The following is a 22,419-nucleotide window of genomic DNA, read 5'->3' as shown; positions in this document are numbered from 1 at the left end:
CCTTTTTGTGCATTATATTCATCAGATTAATTTTTTTATTTTGCTGCTCCATATGCCCTCTATATCTTCATTTACCAGGCAAAGATAACCTTGGCTAGTCTTCTCCTTTGGTCCCTCCCACTCCAATGTTTTGTTTGTCTGTGTTTTTCCCCATAAACACTGAGGGAGAAAAGACATTTCTGCAAAGAAAGTTATGCCTTGTTTGTATGCCCTGCTTGAATCAAAACCTAGATGAGCGGATGTATCACCCTTAGCTGGAACTGAGACTTTGCACATTTGCCATTTTCCTACAAGGACAACAAGCTGATCTAAAAGTAATTTAAGACAAGAAAAAAAAATCAAGCAAATAACCATGTACCATCAGATTCTGGAATACCCCCTTTAGAGGCTGAAAATACACTAAAGTGGTGGTGAAGACAGTGCAAATCAAACTATTGTAAAGGCATTTTAAACATGTGACTCAGTATCAAATGACACTGGCCAGAAAGCAGACATACATCTGTAGATTAGTTATGAAACAATGATTTCATTATAAGCCAAAAAATGTAAAACCAGAATTCTCAGCACAAAGACCTAATGACACTTCAGTCCAATATACTAAATAAAATAATTACCAAGTGAATAAATAAAATGCAGTGCATTTTCACAGATGAGAGCAAACATAAGAAGACAGAGCAGCCAGCTGCCTGTAACAGTATGCAACTGCAGCAAGTTAATCAAGTGAAGGAAAAACTTGGGGTATTAGTGAGTTAATCAGTAAATATTAAAAACAGTTACATTTCAATACTTAAAAACAATGTAAAAAATTTTCACCCAATGTTAATTTATATGAAACTCCAGATGACTGGTAAATACAACACTAAAGGTAAGCAGACTGAGTCTTGTACTTATATAAGTTATCTAGCTGCCTGAACTCATGCCTTGAAGCACAACTCCAGAAAGACTTTTCTTTCTTTTTAACAGTGTATAACTGAACTGTTAAATCATTTAAATAAGATGCATATGCAGCAACTCTGAGGCAATAAAGCCTTCAGCTAGCCCTGCTTACTGGGATTACTGCTTAAGACAACACATATCAAAAAATGTGCAGGCCTCAAGGAATGATTTTAAGAACAGCAGAAGCAAAGTTTCTAAAAATGTTCCATTAAAGTCAAAATGTTTCACTTTTATGTTAGTTTCTTTTTCTTCTTTTGGCCTTTGGAACATCCTCTACCAAACCATCCACCTGATGAAGAGGCCTCTCCAGGATCTGCCTCTAATGTGTCCTGTAGCCATTTATTTTCAGGAAGGTTGATTCCCTCTGATGGTACAATCCACTTCCGGCTATGACTGCTCAGTTCATTCTCTGTGAGGGGCACAGCCAGTTTAAATATGGGATCCTTGCACCTAAAGTTCAAAAGAAAGACATTAATGACATTTTTTTAGTTTAATTCTTGTGTGTGTGCATTCATTACGGCACTTGAGGTTTCGCCTGCAGATAATACGGTAGCCATTCAACATGGTTTATATTTATCACCTTGACTAATGCCAACAGCATTTGGGCAGCCCAGCATATAAAAATTTTAAAATTACCTGGCCCCTCCAGTCCTTCCAGTTTTAACCACAACACTGTGTGACCAAGAACTCTTCTGATCTACATAAGCCCACCCTAAGGCAGGAGAAAAAAGAGGAACAGTAAGAGATAATATACAAACCATCCACACATAGATTACCATGGTCCCACTAGGGAAAGACAACGGGATGTCAGGAGGGTATAGTGATAAAGACGGAACTGCCAATCCAGATCTATTGTTACAGTAAGTGTGTAACTTTCATATCTGAGATAGGGAATTTCATATGGTTTTATTACCTTTAGGGCAGAAACCCAAGCTTAACTTAAACTGAAAGAGAACCTCAGCTGGAGATCAGATCCACAGTGAACACAGTGTAGTACTATGTGACAAATAGGAAAACAGTACGGCAGGATGTACTACTGGTAACCACTGAGAAATAACCACAGTTCTGGTAATTAAGATGTGGGAAAGAACAGACTAAAATAGACTGCTGATGAGCGAATGAATATTAAGCAGGCAGGAGATCACACCTAGTTGATGAGTGAAGTACAGCCAGCATCATATGTTCTCAAAAATCCATCAGGAGCTTATAAAGTTAAGTTTTAGTTTTGGAAGCAAGCCATTGGTTTGAAAATGAGGATATTAAATAGGCTTCAGGCAAAGGCATCAAGCCTGTCAGATTTCCAGAAACACAGCCAGTATGGAGGCTAACAACCCAAATGCTTAGGAGGAGAAATAATTCAGACGCTGGAAGCATCCTCAACTGATGAAAAAGTACAGTTTTGTACCTACCATAAATGTAGATGTTCGAAGATCCACATTGCTGCAGTCCTTACACTTGGGTAGTCCGCTGTCCTCGGTCGGCCCAAATATCAAAGTATAAGGCTGACGTCGGTCAAGGCGCATCTGACTGACATCAGGACGTCAGGATACAAATGCGCATGACCGACGTCATATCCTCAGTCTTTTCTTGCCCCAGATGTCAGAAGACCCTAAAAAGAAAGGTCAAAACCAAAAGACAGCAAACAACCAACCAACCACCCTTGCACTAAAAATATGTACAATATATACAATATACACCATATTGACAACCCAACCCACACAACCTCTAACTACAGAGGGAAGGAGGGGAATTGGACTCCAGCAATGTGGATCTTGAACATCTACATTTATGGTAGGTACAAAACTGTACTATGTTCTTCATCTCACATTGCTGCAGTCCTTACACTTGGGTAGAATCCCAAAGCAGAGGTAAGGGAGGATGGCCAAACTATAAGGAAGCAGGAGCTGCCAAAATGCCCTGCAAAATAGCAGTGGCAAAACCAGCCCTAGATTTAGAATAAAGTGGAAGGTGATAATGCCTAGAGAAAGTATGCACTGAACTCCAAGTAGCTGCCTCCAAAATATCCTTAGTTGCCACCCCCCTCAAAAGCTGTCAAGTGGCAGTAGCCCTAGTGGAATGAGGCCTAATCCCAGCTGGAATCTCCTTGCCATGATGGGAATAACAGAAAGCAATGCAAAACCCAATCCACTTAGAAATAGTTTGTTTTGACACAGGCTTGCCCTGAGAACTCAAAGCAAAAGAAACAAATAACTGCTGAGACTGCCTGAACCCTTTAGTTCTGTCCAAATAATATCGCAACTGCCTGTGTACATCTAAAGTGTGCAAAATCTTTTCCCCTTTATTTTGGGGATTTGCATAAAAAGTAGGCAAATGAATAGTTTGGTTTAAGGCCACACTAGAAACCACTTTAGGCATAAAGGAAGGATTAGTACGTAAAGATACCCTATCCTTATGGAAAATTAAGAAAGGCTCAACTGCCATAAGGGCCTGCAACTCAGAAACCCTTCTTGCAGAGGTAATGGCCAACAAAAAAGCAGTCTTCCATGATAAATATTTCAACTCGGTAGTAGCTGCAGGCTCAAAAGGTTGTAGAGTGAGTTTCTCCAACACAAAATTGAGATCCCAAGCAGGAGTAGGAGCTCTACGTGGGGTCTTATATTCTTTGCCCCTCTAAGAAATTGCTTGAACAAAGGATGAGAAAACAATGGTGGGTCACAATCATAGTGAGCGAAATTGCTGCAGCATGAACCTTAATAGAAGAGAAGGACAAACCTTTGTCCAGTAACTCAGTAAGATATTGAAGAGCCACACTTAAATTAGGCTCAGAAACATCAAAATCCTTTGCTGCACTCCAAAATAAAAATCTCTTCCATTCATCTGCACACTTTCCTTGTACTAGGCCTTCTAGCTTCCAAAATAACATTCAAAACTTGCTGTGGAAGTTGAGACCCACTATGGTTCAAAACAGAATATGCCAGGCTGTTAGGTGAAGAGAGTGAAGTTTGACATTGAGCAAATGACTGTCCTCCTGAGACAACAGGTGTGGAATCAAGGCAAAGGCCATAGAGGCTCCCGTGCAGGCTTCTCAGTAATGGGTACCAATGCTGTCGAGGCCAATCTGGAGCTATCAAAATCATCCTTGGCTTGTCCTGTCTGGCCTTTAGTAGTACCTTTGGGAGGAGAGGCAGAGGTGGAAAGGCATACACATGAAGATTGCTCCAATTGAAAGAAAGAGCATCCACTTTCCAAGCTGTGGGATGAAACCTTTGTGCAAAACTTTGGCAGCTGGTGGTTTAGTGGAGAAGCGAACAGATCTATGTCTGGAGTTCCCCATGACACTGTCAATTTCTGAAATACATGAGGATCCAATTTCCACTCGTGGGGATCCATAATTGCCTGCTCAACACATCTGCTAAGGAGTTCTGTGCTCCGGCAGAAACCTTGCCTGAAGATTTAGCTGTAAACTGAGAGCAGTCTCCCACAAAATCATTGCTTGCCTGCATAGAGGATAAGAATGTGTTCCCCTTGCTTGTTGATGTACCACATGACAGTTGTGTTGCCTGTTAGAATCAACACCTGCCCTGGAAGAAGTAAATCCTTGAAAGCTATTAATGCAAACTGGACTGCTAACATCTCCTTCAAGTTGATATGTAGATGTTGTAGTCTGGCAGGCCACTTGTCTTGTATCCACTTTCCATTCAGATGAGCTCCCAAGCTTTGTCTGAGGCATCTGTCGTTAGAATCTGACTCGCCTCTGGCGGGTCACAGAGAGTCCCTTGTTTAGGTGACATTCCTGAGCCCACCACAACAATTCCTTTTGAATGCAAGGTATTATTTGAATGACAGTGTCCAGATCCTGGCAGTGCTGTGTCCATACATTTTTGAGATACCATTGTAACTTCCTCATATGCAGTTTGGCATTGGGAAGCACCAGAATACAAGATGCCATGAACCCAAGGCTTGAAGGACTGTCCTTGCAGTCAGCCTGGACTGATGAGACAATTGATGAAAGTAAAGGGAAAGATTCTTTTGTTTGTCCGGGGTCAAAAGGCCATCTGGGATGCTGTATTCAGTCTTACACCCAGAAAGCACATGTCCTGAGAGGGTACTAGACTGGACTTTATTTCATTCACAGAATACCCCAGGCATCTTAGCACTGCTATCACATATTCCAAATGATGAAGTAGCTCGTCCTTCCTTGAGCCAGAATCAGGCAATCGTCCAAATAAGGATAGATCTGTATTCCTTTTAGCCTGAGGAAAGCTATCACTGGAGCCAGAACTTTCGTGAACACTCTGGGCAGTAGATAAGCCAAAGGGCAATGCAGAGAACTGATAATGAGAAGTCCCAGCCACGCAGATACTTCCTGCAACTCAGTCTGATAGGAACATGAAGGTAAGCCTCCTTGAGATCCAAAGTTACCATCCAATGATCTTTGCCCAGCAGAGGTAAAAGCTGTTGTAACGTCAACATTTTGAACTTGGGAATGTCCAGATAAGTGTTGAGGGTAGATAAATCCAAAATTGGTCTCCACGTGTTCCCTTTCTTTGGTACTAGGAACAGGCGAGAATAAAATCCTAGGCCCACTTCTGGCATAGGGACCGGCTGTATGGCCCCTATTTGAAGTAACAGAGAAATTTGTTTGTGAGCCTCTATTCTTTGTTGAGGAGGAACGTCTGGCATGCCTTTGAAAGGAGGCAAGGTATGGAAATAAAACCTGTAACCGTGGTGTATGATATCCAATACCCATCTGTCTTGGGTAATCAAACTCCAATTTTCCTTGAAAAGTGCCAACCTTCCTCCCAAAGGTGCTGCCAGGCGAAGGCTCTGGCAGCTGAAAAGGTAGGTCATTGGGTCTGTTTACGAAAGGACTGACCCCTGCCCTCACCCGAAGACTGTGCAGGTGAACTCCCTGTTCTAGGCCTGAAAGAGCCCTGAGCTCTGCCCCTACCACGTCTAGACCTACCCCTAGACTGGGAATCATAAGAAGGATACGTCCACCCCTTGGTAGGCCAATTTCTACTAAACTTCGGAGGCTGAACCTGCAAAAAATCTTTAACAGTCTGCATAGACTTAGCCTTGTCTTCCATTTTCTTTAAGACTGCCTCAACAGGAGAACCAAACAACACATCAGATTGTAGAGGAGCATCTAAAATCCTTGTCTTAACATGTTCAGATAAATTCTGATCCCTCATCCAGGCGTGCCTGCGAAGAACTGACCCAGTGGCAGCCACCCTAGACGAGGCCTGTACAGCATCAAAACCACATTGCAAAGAATGCTTACCCACCTGTTCAGAAACATGTACTAAATCTTGTAACTCTTTACACTCAATACCTTCCGCCAGAGCATCTACCTTAGACTTCAATTGTGAAAGGAGATAGTTTTGGTATTTCAACATGTGAAACTGGCAATTCAAAGCCCTCATAGCTAGGGTGGAAGAAGTATAAACTTTCTTTCCCCATCTATCCAAAGCCCTGGCCTCTTTATCTGGAGGAATCATATTTTTGACAACAGAAGCCTTAACACCTTTAGGCCCCTGACTAACAGTTTCTGGGTCTGCCCTAGGACTCTTAAAAAGATACTTATGAGCTTCAGACACCCTGTAATACCTATCCGGTTTAACAGGAGCAGGAGGCAAAGAATCAGGATTAAGAGAAGCCTCTGCAAAAACATCTTCCACCACATCCAGAACAGGAGGTATAGCCAAAGGCCTATGCTGGGGTAAAACAAAAATTCCCTAAGCCTTTTCCTGGAATCAGAGAAGTCCTGACCTTCCCACTTAAAATGCTCCCTCATGGAATGAAGAGTCTCTGAAAAAGAAAAATCCTCAGGAGGAGAAGCAGAAGGAGTAGAATCATCCACATCAGAATCAGAATAAGGAGAATACTCCTGCAAGTCTTCAGCCGAAGACTCTGAAACATCCGAAGCCTGCTCAAAACTCCCTAGCTCAGGTTCCACCCTAGGTCTCTTATCAGGAGGGGGCAAAGAACCTCTAATCAAAGTAATCAAATCTTCTGCCATTTTAAGCATATGCTTCTTGGGCACAGTTCCTGAAGAACTAGGGGTGACACCAACTGAAGCTAAACCACTGAGGCAAGAAAAAACTAAAATATTCCCCAACGGGGTACTTAGCCAACTTTGACTCGGTCTGAAACTCCGAATTCGAAAAATTTCAGAACGGCACTTGCAACGCTGCTTCTGCATCGGACCATGCGGCAAAAAAGACTGAGGATATGACGTCGGTCATGCGCATTTGTATCCTGACGTCCTGATGTCAGTCAGATGCGCCTTGACCGACGTCAGCCTTATACTTTGATATTCGGGCCGACCGAGGACAGCGGACTACCCAAGTGTAAGGACTGCAGCAATGTGAGATGAAGAACATCATAGCGATAGCTGCCTACATATAATGCTGTGGTGCAACCTAAAACCTGCTTTTGATTCATATCTTGGAACTGAGAATGGTTAAAAGGGTAGCCAAGTAAATGAGTCATAGATGGGACTGAAGGACACTATGAAAGGATGAAAAGGATGGAATATACAGATGTATCTGAAATATTTACAGTACTAAATTTTCTTGGCTAATGAGTTGGTATCAAGCAGAAATGCATCCAAAGCCCACCAAGTAATGGTTGTCAGGAGGTGCTTCAGAAAGGTTTGACTTATGGGATGGACTGCAAGCAGGCTTACAAAGGACACAATGAAATGCTATGCTAAGCAATTACCATAAGATACCCGGCACTTTGAAAGTAGTAGTGACAAGGCAGATGAAGAAGCAACAGTAAAAACTATTTTGAAAATTAAAAACAGTGAGAAGTATATAACAAAAGTGAGCTAAAAGGTTAACCTGATCAAGTGTAGGCAGAATCTGACAGGACATAGTAAAAGGAAGGCTAGAAGTCATGACTGGAGACTACAAATAGTATGCAGTGAATTATCTGAAGACAAAATTAATTTATTCTCAGACTGGGCTTATGTTGGCATTAGAATGTCCAATAAACAACCTGGGCAAACATGAAGACTTCTCCATAAAGAATATGAGGAACAGGATAGTTGAAATTCAATTTATTGGAAAGGCTCACCGAGACTCTGCTACACTTGGCTGTGAGGGAGAGGTTGGTTTACTTTTTATTTGTTGTATTTTGTATTGGTTTATTGTCTTTTTATATTTTGAGTGCTGTGATTTGTTTTCTTTACCTTGTGTTTTGCTTGTGTTCTGCTTTTAACTGCATAATAAAACTTCAAAAGACACCACAGCTCTGTTTCTTGTGAGTCAGGCAGAAATTAGAACTGATTAATTAAGGATTCATACATAAGATAGAAGAGGTCACTTAAGGTTAATCATTTGTGAACTGAGGGGGTGGAGCTAGGAACTAAACCTTCTATTTAAGGGGTAAAATAAAACATTTCAGAGCTTTATTGGAAAGGCTCACCCAGACTCTGCTACACTTTGCTGTGAGGGGAAAGGTTGGTTTGCTTTTTATTTGTTGTATTGGTTTATTGCCTTTTTATATTTCGAGTGCTGTGATTTGTTTTCTTTACATTGTGTTTTGCTTGTGTTCTGCTTTTAACTGCATATTAAAACTTCAAAAGACACCACAGCTCTGTTTCTTGTGTCAGGCAGAACCCCACCCCCCGTCACTGTTGTGTTCTTAAATACCACTGTCTTTCTAGCTGCCTGTCTCTTATGTTAATTTGGCCATATATCTCATTTCCTCTCTGCTTTCAAGGGCTTGTGTGAGTAAGCACAAAATTATCATTTTGCAAAATCACTCCCCTTCAACTATTTAAATTTATTGGCCATTCTACTGTATTCCATAGTACCAGAATACAAAAGTGATCACCCCCTTTCAATCTATCTTGCCGTTTTAAAAATAGTGATTCTCCACTAAAACCTAACTTTTTAGACAGGTAAAACTTAAGTTACCTACTTTCACATCTAACTTCTCTAGTGCACACTGCAGTGTTTAGGATAAACCATTTTTTTCATCTTACCTTTAAGCATCCCTGTGACTAGCACTTGCTCTAATACCTGCTGGAAAGCACTAGGAAGCCTTAAACTGATACAAGCACTCAACTATCCTTATTAATAAGGATAAATTAATCATAGGCACTAAACGGCCTATAATTGCAAAGTACCTTGCTAAGGTAAGGGAAAACAGCTCCTGTACATTAAAAAAAAAAAGGAACCAAACCTGGCATGTCCAAGGGTCAGCTTCTGTTGATTTCTCCTGTCCACCTGGTGAATCTGGGCATACTGGGGCAATGCAGCAGTTGCCTCATGTACACAGACAACCCTCTCCTCCCAACACTACAACCTGTGAGAGATGCACTTACATAGCCAAACTGGAAGCAACGCTCTCTCCACTCAAGATTGTGCTAGACAGTCAAGAGGAGAAGGTTAACACCCGCACTACACCTCAAGCAAAACATAGCCCTTCTAAACTCACACCACCAACACCCACACATAGCAACACTAAATCCACATATGCGGAGGCCCTTAACTGTAACCTGCCCAAGCAACAAGGACCTCCGAAGCTGAAATGCAAACAAACACCAATCACAACCAAAGTGTCACATAGCTCACAACACCAGTATGCCACCCAGCAACAGCCCCTAAATGAAGACAACGTACAAAACACTTTAGTCATAGGTGACTCTATAGTCAGGAACACTGATGTCCCACTCACTAGGCTGAACAAGGAGAAAATTACAGTGAGCTGCCTGTCGGGTGCCAGGATCCGCCACATAACTTATGCGCTCAAGTCACTCCACAAGTACAAATATGACTCTGTCATTGTCCATGTTGGAGTGAATGACTTGAGACATACCTCCCTGGACTACATGAAATGAGACATGGAAGAGCTCTCGGATCATGTGGCCCAGGCAGGTACGACCCTAGCCCTGAGTAGCATCCTGCCTTCGCCCAGAATGATACCACAATATAAGGACAAAATGATTGACTTCAACAATTGGCTAAGCTTCTGGTGTCATTCAAAGGGGATCCAGTATCTGTCTGCCTGGGACGACATGATCGACAGACCACGATGCTTTGCCAGAGATGGTCTGCACCTGTCGCCCCTGGGATTCAGGTTACTGGCTAAGGCTATTGCCATCCCTATAGTGCTTTTTTTAGGCAAAGTTCAAAGGACAAAACCACCACCGTAACAGGTACAAGCATGCAAAATCTGAAGGTAATGCTACTCAATGCTAGAAGTCTAAACCTCAAAATGCACTCTCTCGAGACACTCCTAAAAATGGAGAACATGGATATCTGTGCAGTAACTGAGACCTGGTTCAAGGCTCCAGAGAGCACCCCTGCAATACCAGACTACAACTCTTACCACACTTTTCGGCTACCAAACCAGGATTGAAACACTAAAGGTGGAGGAGTGTCCATATTCACCAAGGATATTCACACCACCAGGTTAGTTGCCCAACACAATGCGTCTGAAATTCTCCAGGTGCGACTAACACTAGGTAAGACTGCAATCCAAATTGTAGCTTGCTACAGATCCCCCACCATGCCCCAAGATTCTCACTACACCTTTCTAAACATACTGGAAAATATTAATATACAACCAAACACCCTATTACTGGGTGATTTCAACTACCCTGCCATTAACTGGGAAAACTACTCGTGCACCAACACCTTTGCCCAATGGTTCTTGGAATTCATAAATTCCAATGCCCTGGATCAACTAATCCATAGTCCCACCAGGGGCTCCAATATCCTAGACCTGGTCATTACCAACATGGGAAATCTATGCTCCACACCTATGGTCACCCCCTCATTGGTCAGGTCAGACCATAACCTAATCACCCTTAACATCCACATCCCACCCCCACCCCCCAGTAAGGAAACGTCCATAAAAAACTTCTCCAAGGCCAACTTCATGCTACTCAAGTCAGAGGTTACAAACTTCATGACACCCATGCAGATGGGAACTGAAGGTTCGACTGCAGAGTCCTACACTAAGGCACTGTATGAGCACATCCACTCATGCATGAATCGTGCCATCCCAAATAGAACCAAGATGCTCTCCTCCAAAAAAGGAAGCCAATCTGGTGGTCCCCTGCCATAAACAAACTTTACAACAAAAGGAAAAAAACTGTTGCAGAAAAGAGGAAAATCCCAGGATGCAAAAAACTCCCTTACCAGCCTCAGTAAGAAGCTGAGATCCCTCATAAAATCCTCCAAAGCTAGTTACGAAAATAAAATTGCCAAAGATTCCAAAGACAACCACAAGGCATTCTATAACAATGTCAAGAATCTAAATGGCAATGCTCAGATCTGCTCTGAGCTACAACAGAATGGCATTAAATATACTGATCCCAAGGATATTGCCAGTATCCTGGCAGATAGATTCAGTGCCAACTTCACCCCCTCTCACCCCCTAAATGGCCCATCTCAATACTGGAAGATTGCCAAATTCCGGTAATAACGGCCACACAGGTAAAAAACGCACTCTCCAAAGCTAAGAATACAGCATCCATGGGACCAGATGACATCCCGGGCTGTGTACTACATGAACTACAAAATGAACTGGCACCTCACCTAAGTGTCATGTTTAATCATACCCTCACTTCAGGCTTTGTGCCCACTGAGTGGCGCACAGCTACAGTTATCCCACTCCACAAGGGGGGATCCAACCTGATCTGCAAGGCCATGGAATGTATTATCATGGAACTTATAAACGAAGACATTGGCAACCTTAAAACACTGGACCCCACCCAGTTTGGGTTTGTGAAGGGCAGATCTTGTCTCCTGAACCTTACTGACTTCTTCGAATCAGTCTCCAGAGCTGTGGACGAGGGTAAGGCAGTCCACACAGCCATTCTGGACCTCTCAAAGGCCTTTGACACCATCCCCCACTCTGTAATCATAGATAAACTTACTAAGCTGGGCATTAATCCCTACGTCAATCGTTGGGTTGCCAACTGGCTTACTGACAGAACCCACACTGTAAAAGTAGCTGACTCCAAATTCAGCTCTAGGCAAGTGGAGTACCTCAGGGTTCAGTCCTGGGACCTCTCTTGTTTGGCATCTACTTCTCTGAAGTACAGGCAACACTAAGGGACTCTGGCTAACAAAGTTTGCAGATGACTGCAAACTGGGAGCCATTATTGAATCCCCAAATTATGTGGATACTCTACAAAAGGGCCTTACAGAGACAGATGCTTGGTGCCAGAGCCATGGGCTCAAGCTCAATGCCAAGAAATGTATAGTTATCCCCTTTGGGAAAAAACATGTACCCGTGAATTATCACATGGGTGGCAGTACACTAAACACCGTAAGTGTGATGAGACTTAGGGACACAGGTGGACAGTGGTCTCACCTTCAATAACCACATTGCCACAACAGTCAGGAAATCCTTCTATGTGGCACACCTCATCACTAAGGGCTTTTCATCCAGAAAAAAGGAGGTCATTGTCCCACTGTACTCATCCCTCATTATACCCATTATAGAATACAACGCCCCATTTGGTATGTACCTCTCAAGACATCTGCAACAACTGGAAAGGCCGCAGAAATACCTCACTAAAAGATTCACAGGCCTAAAGCAGATGTCCTATGCTGACCGCCTTAAAAAACTCCAGCTATACTCTGTCACATATTGTCTACTCCGAGGCGATCTATGCTTAACATACAAGGCCATATCAAACCCAGAGCTGTTGGACATGCTACACTTAAAGAAATCCCAATCCCTCAGAGCCACACGCTCCAGGGATCTAAATCTTGTCATCACAATAAACAAAACATGCTGGAGGGATAGGTTCCTGACCCAGAGACTCCCCAGACTCTGGAATAGACTGCCCATACATGTCAAGCAGAGTGCCTCTTTGGCCCTCTTCAAAAGGAACCTTGATGATTGGATGGGAGAAAGGAAATTCACCCCGGGGATCAAGTCAGTTGCCCTGCTAGACAGGGGTCGAGGGAAGTAAATAGTGTGGGAAGAAATAGCCAGGGAATTGTTATGGCTAGGCTTGTATAGGCCCTAGGGCCGATAGCCTAGTACCAACCTATGAACCTATATGGAGATTTAACAGACATAATTAGGCTAGCTATGAATAACTGTCTGAAAGGTGAAATGTTAAAGAATCTTAAAAACCCAAAGAGAAGAGCTATGAAGTAGATAGATAAAGTGCAAACTACAAGAGTAAAGTGATTCAACTGTGACATGTACAGTCAGAGGGAGAGGTACAAAGAACAGATAACTCTTCCAAAATGGTTTGAAGAAAAAACTTGTCCAAAAGATTAGGAAGAATACTGCTGCAAGAGAACTATGCCACTCAACTATGAGGTGTTAACCAGGCTATATAATGGATAATGCCAGCTATATACATCAACAAGGTAGAAAATATATGCCTGACTCAGAACTATGCCAGCTAAGCATTGAGGAATGGTCCCAGAACATAACTAAGAAAGGAAAAAAATACTGCAGGAGAAAGTATACTTGTGTGGGTAAACTACCATATCAGTAATCACTGTTGCAGTAGCCCAAGCTGCATGGGTCTTACTCCCTGCACCGGCCAGGTTCAGGGAGCTTTGGGTTCCCCCCATACTTCCCAACTGCCAGAAGCTCACTTGGAGCTCCACATAAATAGCAGTTGGAGAACAAACGCTTCAGAGCATTTTTTGCCAAAGGGAGGGAAGAGCCTGAAAACTTATGCTAGAAAACAAAGTCAGCGATAATCTGTGCACACAAAAAGGGTAAAATAATAATCACACTCTGGCAACAGTACAAAGAACATTAGAAAAAAAGTGGGGGCTGGAGGGAGGGACAGCTACTGCAATGGTGATTTATTAGAACATCTACTGTTATGGTAAGGTTACTTACACAACTGTACTATGATCAATACATGGATCACTGTTGCAGTAACCCAAGCTATATGGGTAGATTACCATCCCTTAGTCAGGAAAGAAAACGGAAGGCAGCTAATAACTAACTAGTTTGAATCTTAGTTACTGGCCTTTTCAGCTCCAGCTTTCCTAAAAGATCAAGTTTAGTCTAGCTAGTATCTGAAATGTGTGTACATATCCATAGAGTGAAGAATTCTCTCTACTTTGTTCTTTGGTTTGGGAAAAATGAATGCGAAATGAATAGTCTGGCTTAAAGTCAACTATGGACTGACTTTAGGCATAAAGGTAGTATTTGTCCTCAAAGAAACCTGTCCTTGTGAAGAATGAGGAAGGGCTGGCTCAGCATGAGAGCTTGTAATTCAGATATTCTCTTACAAGATGTCAGAGCAATGAATTAAACTGTCTTTTATGTCAAGAACCACAAATCAGTCTGATGTTTTGGTTCAAATAGAGACAAAGCAATTTTTTGAGGCACACACTTTAGATCCCAGAGGTGCAACTTGTTTTATGTGGCCAAGTATGTAAAACCCCTTTCAGAATTTAGGCATCATTAGAAAGGAGAGGAGCCAAAGGGAGAAAAGCAGAAATGTCTGACAAATGTACCTTGACAGAAGTCTATGACAGGCTATAGGACAGTAACTCTCACAAATTAATCATGAACTGGAGGCAGCCTGGCATGAAAAGGAGCAGTGTAGCCTAGATTTAAGCATAACTGTAAGACAATTTCTCTGGTTAAAGATGATTAATATCAACCTGTATGACTTCTTGATGTGTTACTGGGATTGTTAGTTCTTGTCAACCTTAGTAGACTGAATTTAGAATATATCAGACTGGTTAATAACCATAAGTTTATTATAATAATTATCCTATAGAATAATAACATACTTTGACTCATCTTGAGTGTAGGAGTTATAATAATCTCATGGATAGAAAGGGGTTCGGGTTCATGGTTCAGGTTTTGATACTACAATGTTTCCTATGTTTTTTTTTTACTTGCCTAAGTATATTAGTCAAACTAAAAGGAAACTGAAACATTTTTTTTATTCACAACTGTACACAAACAATAACTTTTATACAGTATTCTGCCTATTGGAATACAAGTTCAATTAAATCTACATATAGCAGTATTTAAATATGAAAGTGATCTCAATTAATATTAAAGGGTTGAATAATAAATGTAAGAGACTAAGTTTATTTAAATATATTAAAAGTATAAACCCACAACTGATATTTCTGCAAGAGACACATTTATTAACTGAAGACCTTAATTTACTCAGCTTCAGTGGTTATACAGTATTAACAAGTTCATCACATAAGAAAAAAAAAAAACAAGAGGGGTAATGTTTTTATGAAAAAATTCTATCATTATGCCAAAAATAAACTCAAGATAAATCTGGGATGCTTTGTATGTCAACTATCTCAATAAATGGTAAACTGTATACTTTTATTAGATACCTGGCTTGAGTGCAAGTATAGTTAAACAACAGTTAGAAGAAGTAACCCAGCAGTCCAAAGGGAACTTGATAATAGCTAGGGATTTTAATTGTATACTAGACGATAAGACACTGACTGTATAAATACCAGAAGGAAAAGTGCAGCATCAAAAACACTAGCAGAATTTGTTGAACTATATAATCTTAAAGATGTTAATGAATATGCAGACAAAGATTCTCTGCGTTATACATTTTTTCACATAGGTATAACAGACACTCAAGAAAGGATAGAGTATATATATATATATCAAATGACCTTTCTTAGCAATGTTAAAGTAATCTCTCTTGTCCATTAACAGACCACAAAGCAATTACTTTTGAAGTAGAAGTTCATAACAAACAAAAGGTGACAATCACTAGAATACCATCCTATATAACGAATCTAAAAGAGTTTAAAGAATTTTATATAAAGTAATTACAACAATTTCTTGAATTAAACATAAATGAAGACACATTGGAAAACTATGTATGGGATGCATTGAAAGCATACACATATGGAAGAACATTAACTTGGTACAAAAATAAAAGGAAACAATAGGACAAGCAATTAATTGAACTTCGAAAGGAAATGGATGTTATTAAACTTAATATAAAAAAAGGACATAGTCAATTAACTAATGATTTAGCAAGGAAAGAATATACTCAAATATTACATCATAAAACAATGATAGAATTAAAAAAATCAAACTTATTTCTTATTCAATGAACCCAAAGAATCAAAGGAAAACAGCAAATAGAACTAAAAGTTATTAAAATGAATCAAATAAAAGAAATATATAATCTCAACATAAATAAGAAAGTCTCAGACTTAAACAGCATACTAGAAACATTTCAGTGACACTATCAAAAAATGAATACTAGCAACACAGAGATGAAATCGAAAGAAACAATTAGAAACTTCTTTCAGTCTAATGTAAACCTCAAGATACAGGAACAACAGAATAGACACATTGACAAGCAGGGGTCAATATCTATCGAACGTACTGGACCCCGAAGTGCTTTTTCTGACATCGCAGTACAGTGAAGAATGGGATATTTGCCCTTTCCTCACTGTAGAGCGATCTCGGAGTTGGAATATATATTTGGAGGGGGGTGTGGGGGGCTATGTCCCCCACAATAGGAAGTTTGAAGTCCAGTACATTCGATATTATGAGCGTTCGCAATTTGCTCATATGATATAGACCCGACAAGCAGATAATGTCTGAGGTGCAGAATCAAATTAAAAAACTGAAACCCAATAAAGCACCAGGAAATGACAACATAACACCAAAAATGTACAAGTCATTGACCAAAGAAGCTAAACAGTTATTGTTGAATGTTTTTAATCAGGTTAAACAAGGAATATTAGTTCCACCTTCTTGGAAATATAGTTTAATCTCACCTATCCTGAAAGCTGAAAAATGCTTCAGAATGTTCTTCCTATAGGCCAATTTCATTGTTAAATGTAGATTACAAAATGATTAGGACAATAAATAGAGAGAGAATTAAACATATATTACCATCATTAATTGATCACGACCAGACAGGTTTCATAAAAGATAGAAACACCTACGATAATAAGAAAAATTTTGTTTTGATAGATTATGTTGATTTAAGTAAGAGAGAGATGACTCTGGTAAGTCTAGACATCAATAGTGCCTTTGATTCAAGACTGGAATTATTTACAGGTGGTACTAGAAGAATATGTTTTTTTTACAACAATTCACATTCTTAGTTAAAACATCATATGGAAATTTTCTGTCCTATGTTAAGATTGGGTCATATCTCTCTACTTCTATAACTATTAGAAAAGGAACTAAGCAAGGATGCCCACTTTCACCTTTACTGTTTGCATTAGCAATTTAGCCTTTTGCTAACTATGGAAATAACCTAGAAATGAAAATACAATTTGCTGATGACATCCTGTTAACAATATCTGATAAAGATACATCATTAACTGAATTATTCCAAACAATGAACTTCTTTCAAACTATTTCTGGTCTTAATTATTCCAAACAATGAACTTCTTTCAAACTATTTCTGGTCTTGTATTTAATGAAATAAAAACTAAAATGTTATTAACTCAAATAAAAGGGAATTAAATAATGACTTTGTTAAGTACTTAGCGCCTGATAATAAAATTAAATACCTAGGAATCTTACTAACTAGCAACACCAGAGAAACAATAAATATTAACTATATTCATATACTAAATCAAATAAAATCATTAATGCAGAAATGGTATAAGATGTTTTATACGATGGAAGATAGGTTGTATATAATTAAATCATTTTCCCAAAATTGTTATATTATATACAGTAATTTCCATCCCTCCTACTAAGAAAACTATACAGTAATACAATAAAATAATACTGAATTTCCTTTGGTTTAACAATAAGCGTAGAATTGCGCTTAACCATTTAAAAGGTTGGGAGAAGGGTGGAATTAATCTATCAGATATAGAGATTTATTCATTTGCATCTATTACTAAAACAGTTACTCTATGGCTGAACTCAACCTATACAGCCAAATGGAAATTAATTCATATATCTATAAGTAATGTCATTAGTAACTCAGCCCATAAACAATGTAATACAAATCCAACAAAAGTCTTTTATAATGTGAAAAGAGATAACATAATATTTAATAAAATTATAAAAACAAAGTATATAACTGTTACTGAAACAATAATACTGTTTAGAAAATATATAAACATGAGCCCAAATATAAAGACATTTTTTTATATTATATCCTATAGCTTGTACACAAGAATGCATAACTACCTTATTAAAGAGCTTAAAGAAAAACTGATTTGTTGGCATCAAATACTCAATGGCAATAAATTACTCAACACTAGATCAAATCAAAAGGAAATTTGAGTTAAATAACAAACCAATACAACAAATAAGACAGTACATCACAAATAAGCTGGAATTGATGACACCAACTTTTAAAAATAATATTCCTAAGTTCAAAGATCTTGTGATACTTTTAATAAATAATACTTATAAAAGGCAAGGATATCTATCCAAAATTCATAAGACACAAAGAAACAAAGAACTATACCAATAATAGTTATCGGAATTATTATAATCAGGTTAATCAAAAGGATCCTGATAAAAATGAAAAATAAATAATCCTTTTATCACCAAGGCTTACCACTAAATCAGTTCAGTGGAAACTATATGCATGGAAATTCCTACATAGATCCTTTCTAACCCCTCAGATTAGAACTAATGTATAAGAAACATACTGATTGTTGGAGACGTAAACGCATACAAAAGCAGATTGGGAGCACATGTTTTTTTTTACTGTCATTCACTGAATAAATATTGGTTTGAAATTAATTACTTCTTTCAAACAATTTTTAATGATACTTTTCAGTTAACCAAGTCATTAGCTTTGTTTAATGTACCCAATACCACAATGCGTCTCAAAAGTAAAATATCCTTTACTGTGGACATTGTACGTAAAGCCATAACAACTTACTGGAAGAATAAAGCACCACCAACTTTTCAGGATTTCAAGAAAATTGCAGTCTTTGTGTCTCAAATGGAAGTAGCAACCATAAAGAAAAGAACTAAAGAACTGATAAGACTACATCATACATCACTTATTGGCAGAAAGTTGACAAAATATTGGACAAATCAAATTGATCTGATTAGTCAGCACAGCATTTTAATATAAATTGCATATTGTATATAGAAACGTGATGTTACATTCTGTATACTTAGGCAATTGTATAGAGTTTCTTTTGTAAATAGTTGACCAGTTGATTGTATTATTTTATGTTTCACTATTTATGGTTCAATCTACTTGAAGATATGGAAAAAAAATGTTAATAAATTCTTTGAGTAAAAGAGGATCCTGATTTGTTGACTGGCACAGACTGGAAAATCTTTTCCACTTAGATTAATAAGATTTTCTAGTGGCACATTTTCTCATTTCCTTTAGTATCTGCTGCACATCCTGAGAAAAAAGGTGCCTAAAAGGTATCAAAATTTTATCATCAAGGCAATCAGTTAATGAGTTTCCAGACTGGGATATATCAAAACTCCCACTGTCTTGTGATAGTAAATCCAACCTGCGGGAAAACACATTGTGATTGCCTTTGGTCAAATTGAAAAGGAAGAACCATTGTTGTCTTGGCAAAAAAGGGGATCACCACCACAATTTTTGAGGAGTCCTTCTGAATCTGTGTAAGAACCCTGGCTATCAGTGGAAAGGATGGAAAAGCACACAGGAATATTCCTGTCCATGAGAATGAGAAAGCATCTTCTAGGCCTGTCTAAAAGGAGTCTTGGAGCAGAATTCCTTTAGTCATCTTTTCTGAAAGGAGGCAAAACATCTACCTGAGGCATTCCCCACAGTTGGATTAATTCATGTAAGACATCAGGATTAAGTTTCCATTTATTGGGGAGGGGAAGCAGTCCTGGTACTGACGAGCTTGCGTGTAATAAGATTTTGCTCTGATGGAATGTATGAAGGCTGCAAACTGTGAATTGCTACCTCCCAGGTTTTTTTAACCAGTCATCAAAGAGGGTAAGATTTGTTTACATGCCACATTACTGTGGTGTTTGTATGTGCACATGGGTAGAGGTCCTGGGGACCAGAGATGATTCAAAGCCTTCAATGCACTGATTACTGCCAACATTTCTCTGACATTTGTTTGTTTTTGTCTGTCAACAGAATTCACATTGACATCTTTTGAAACTGCTTCCTCAAACCAGCTGTGAAGCTTTTGTAGTGACTGACTGGATGGGAGTTGGAGAGGAGAGTGGAAGAATTGGACTGCACACTATCTGGTCTACCCACCATCCAATCTCCCTCTAAACAAACCCCAGCAATGGAATGAGAGTCCAGATGGATATGAGGTACTGCTGCATTTTCCTCATGTGTAGTCTGGCAAAGGGAAGCATGACAATCATCATGTAACCTTAAATTCTAAGAAACTCTCTTGAAAATGCTTGAACTTGGCTGGAAAAACTCAGGCAGAACTGTTGAAACATCTTTACTTTGAATGCAGGAAGAAAAACTCTTCCAGGGCAGAGTCCAACAAACATCCCAGGAAAATCATTCTGTGGGAAAGGTTAACAGAAGACCTCTGCAAGTTGAGTTGACAACCAAGTTTGAGTAGAAGTTCCTGAACAGTTATTAGGGACTCTTGACAACTGGAAAAAAAATGAATTTGCAAAGATAAAACAATTTTTCAAATAAGAATAAATTTGAATGCCTTGAAGTCTGTAATGAGCAATGACTAGAGCTAGGCATTTTGTGAATACCACTGGTGTAGCAGATAGTCGAAAAGTTAAGACAGAGAACTGATTATGTAAGCCAAATGCAGCAAATCCCAAATTGCCTTTAGTGCTCAGCAATAAAAATGTGATGGATGGGCATCTTTTAGATTCAGCTTTACCATGAAAGCTAGAGGAGGGATCAGAGGTACAAGACTAAGAAGTGATAACATCCTGAACGTCTGAATCTTGACAAAAAGGTTGAGATATGACAGATCCAGTACTGGCCTCAACGATCCTTCTGGTTTTGGAACCAGAAAAAAAATCTTCAATAATAACCTTAACCTACGAGATTCAGAGGCACTGGTTCTATAACTCCTTGAGGCAGCATTTTGTGAAGAATGGTAGGAGATAGAAGAATCTGGTTCTCTGGGCAAGGGGGCATCCACTGGAAAGGAGGGATGGAGGAATTCACATTGGCATATATACCCCTGTTGGATTAAAGTACAGTTGTGTACACTTACCATAAATGTAGATGTTCGAGTGTATTCACTGTTGCAGTCATCACATTAGGATTATCAGTCTGCAGGTAGCCCTCAGCCCACTTGAATACCAGAGTCTTGGGATTTTTACGTCAGATGCTGTCACTTCTTCCATGACGTCAGGTTGTCAGGGGTATAAAACATGCAGCCAACGCCATTACATCAGTTTTTCTTGCCCCAGATGTCAGGTGCCCCCAAAATATGAAACAATTATATGGTGTGGAACGCCCCCAGCAAAAAGCAAATAAACATAGTATAAGATATGCCAAACCAAAAAGGATAGTTGAAAGCAAAGACAATTGGGGGGCTGGAGGGATGGTAACCAGGACTGCAACAGTAAATACACTCGAACATCTACATTTATGGTAAGTGTACACAACTGTACTATGTTCTTCGTGTTTCATTGTTGCAGTCATCACATTTGGGTTGATTCCCAAAGCTAAGGAAGGGTGGAGGTTAGATTAAGCATTAGGCCTGGCAATCAGGCCCTGTAGGACTGCTGTGGCAAATCCAGCTTTGGATTTAGAAAAGATAGGCAAATGGTAATGCTTGGTGTACAGCGCTCCAGGTTGCAGCTTCCAGGATGTCCCTGGTAGGGACTCCTCTGAGAAATGCAATAGAGGTAGACGTAGCCCTAGTGGAATGTGTTCATACCTCCTGTGGGGTAGGTTTTCCATGCTGCTTGTAGCAGAAATGGATGCACTGTGCTATCCATTTAGATATGGTTTACTTTGAAATGGCCTTCCCCTCTGCCCCTGCAGCAAAGCTGACTAGCAGTTCGTCAGATTTTCTGAGATGCTTAGTCCTGTCCAAATAGAATCTAAGCAGTCTGTGCACATCTAGAGAATGCATTATCCTTTCCCCTTTATTTTGAAGATTAGGGAAAAAGGTAGGCAAATGAATGGACTGGTTTAAAGCCACATTAGACACCACCTTGGGCATAAAAGATGGGTTAATCCTGAGGGAAACCCTGTCCATATGGAAGATAATGAAGGGTTCCACTGCCATAAGGGCCTGCAGTTCAGACAGACAGTCTTCTTGCTGAAGTGATGGCTAGAAGTAAAGCTGTTTTCCATGAGAAGAATTTCAACTCTGCTGTAGCAGCCGGTTCAAAGGAGGTAAGTTTTTCCAATACAAAGTTAAGGTCCCATGCTGGAGTGGAAGCTCTCCGGGGGGGGGGGGGGGGTCTTAAATTTTTGGCCCCTATAATGAACTGTTTTACCAGAGGATGAGAGAAGAGGGGTAGCTCAGTATTGTAATGAGCTGAGATGGCAGAGGCATGAATCTTAAATGAAGAGAAGGATAGGCCCTTGTGGAGCATTTGTTAAGTAATCTAGTATATGAGGTAAGCTGGGCACAGTTGTGGCCATCCCTTGAGACTGGCTCCAGGAACAGTATCTTTTCCACT

General features: G+C 39.8%; 1 protein-coding gene across 1 annotated transcript in view; it reads right to left on the bottom strand.

Moving 5' to 3' along the window:
- Positions 1 to 506: 506 nt before the first annotated feature.
- SIRT7 (sirtuin 7) overlaps positions 507 to 22,419 on the bottom strand; it is an 885,398-nt gene continuing 863,485 nt past the window's right edge. Inside the window, exon 10 of the mRNA XM_044068225.1 lies at positions 507 to 1,386. Within this exon, the coding sequence (XP_043924160.1) occupies positions 1,167 to 1,386 (220 nt within the window). The 3' untranslated portion in view covers positions 507 to 1,166. The remainder of the gene's footprint in view (positions 1,387 to 22,419) is intronic.

The sequence above is a fragment of the Protopterus annectens genome, chromosome 4.part0, assembly GCF_019279795.1.
Source record: "Protopterus annectens isolate FY-2018-M chromosome 4.part0, PAN1.0, whole genome shotgun sequence".
NCBI lineage: Eukaryota > Metazoa > Chordata > Ceratodontiformes > Protopteridae > Protopterus > Protopterus annectens.
Note: the sequence above shows the minus strand (reverse complement) of the source record. Positions and strands in the feature narration are given on the sequence as shown.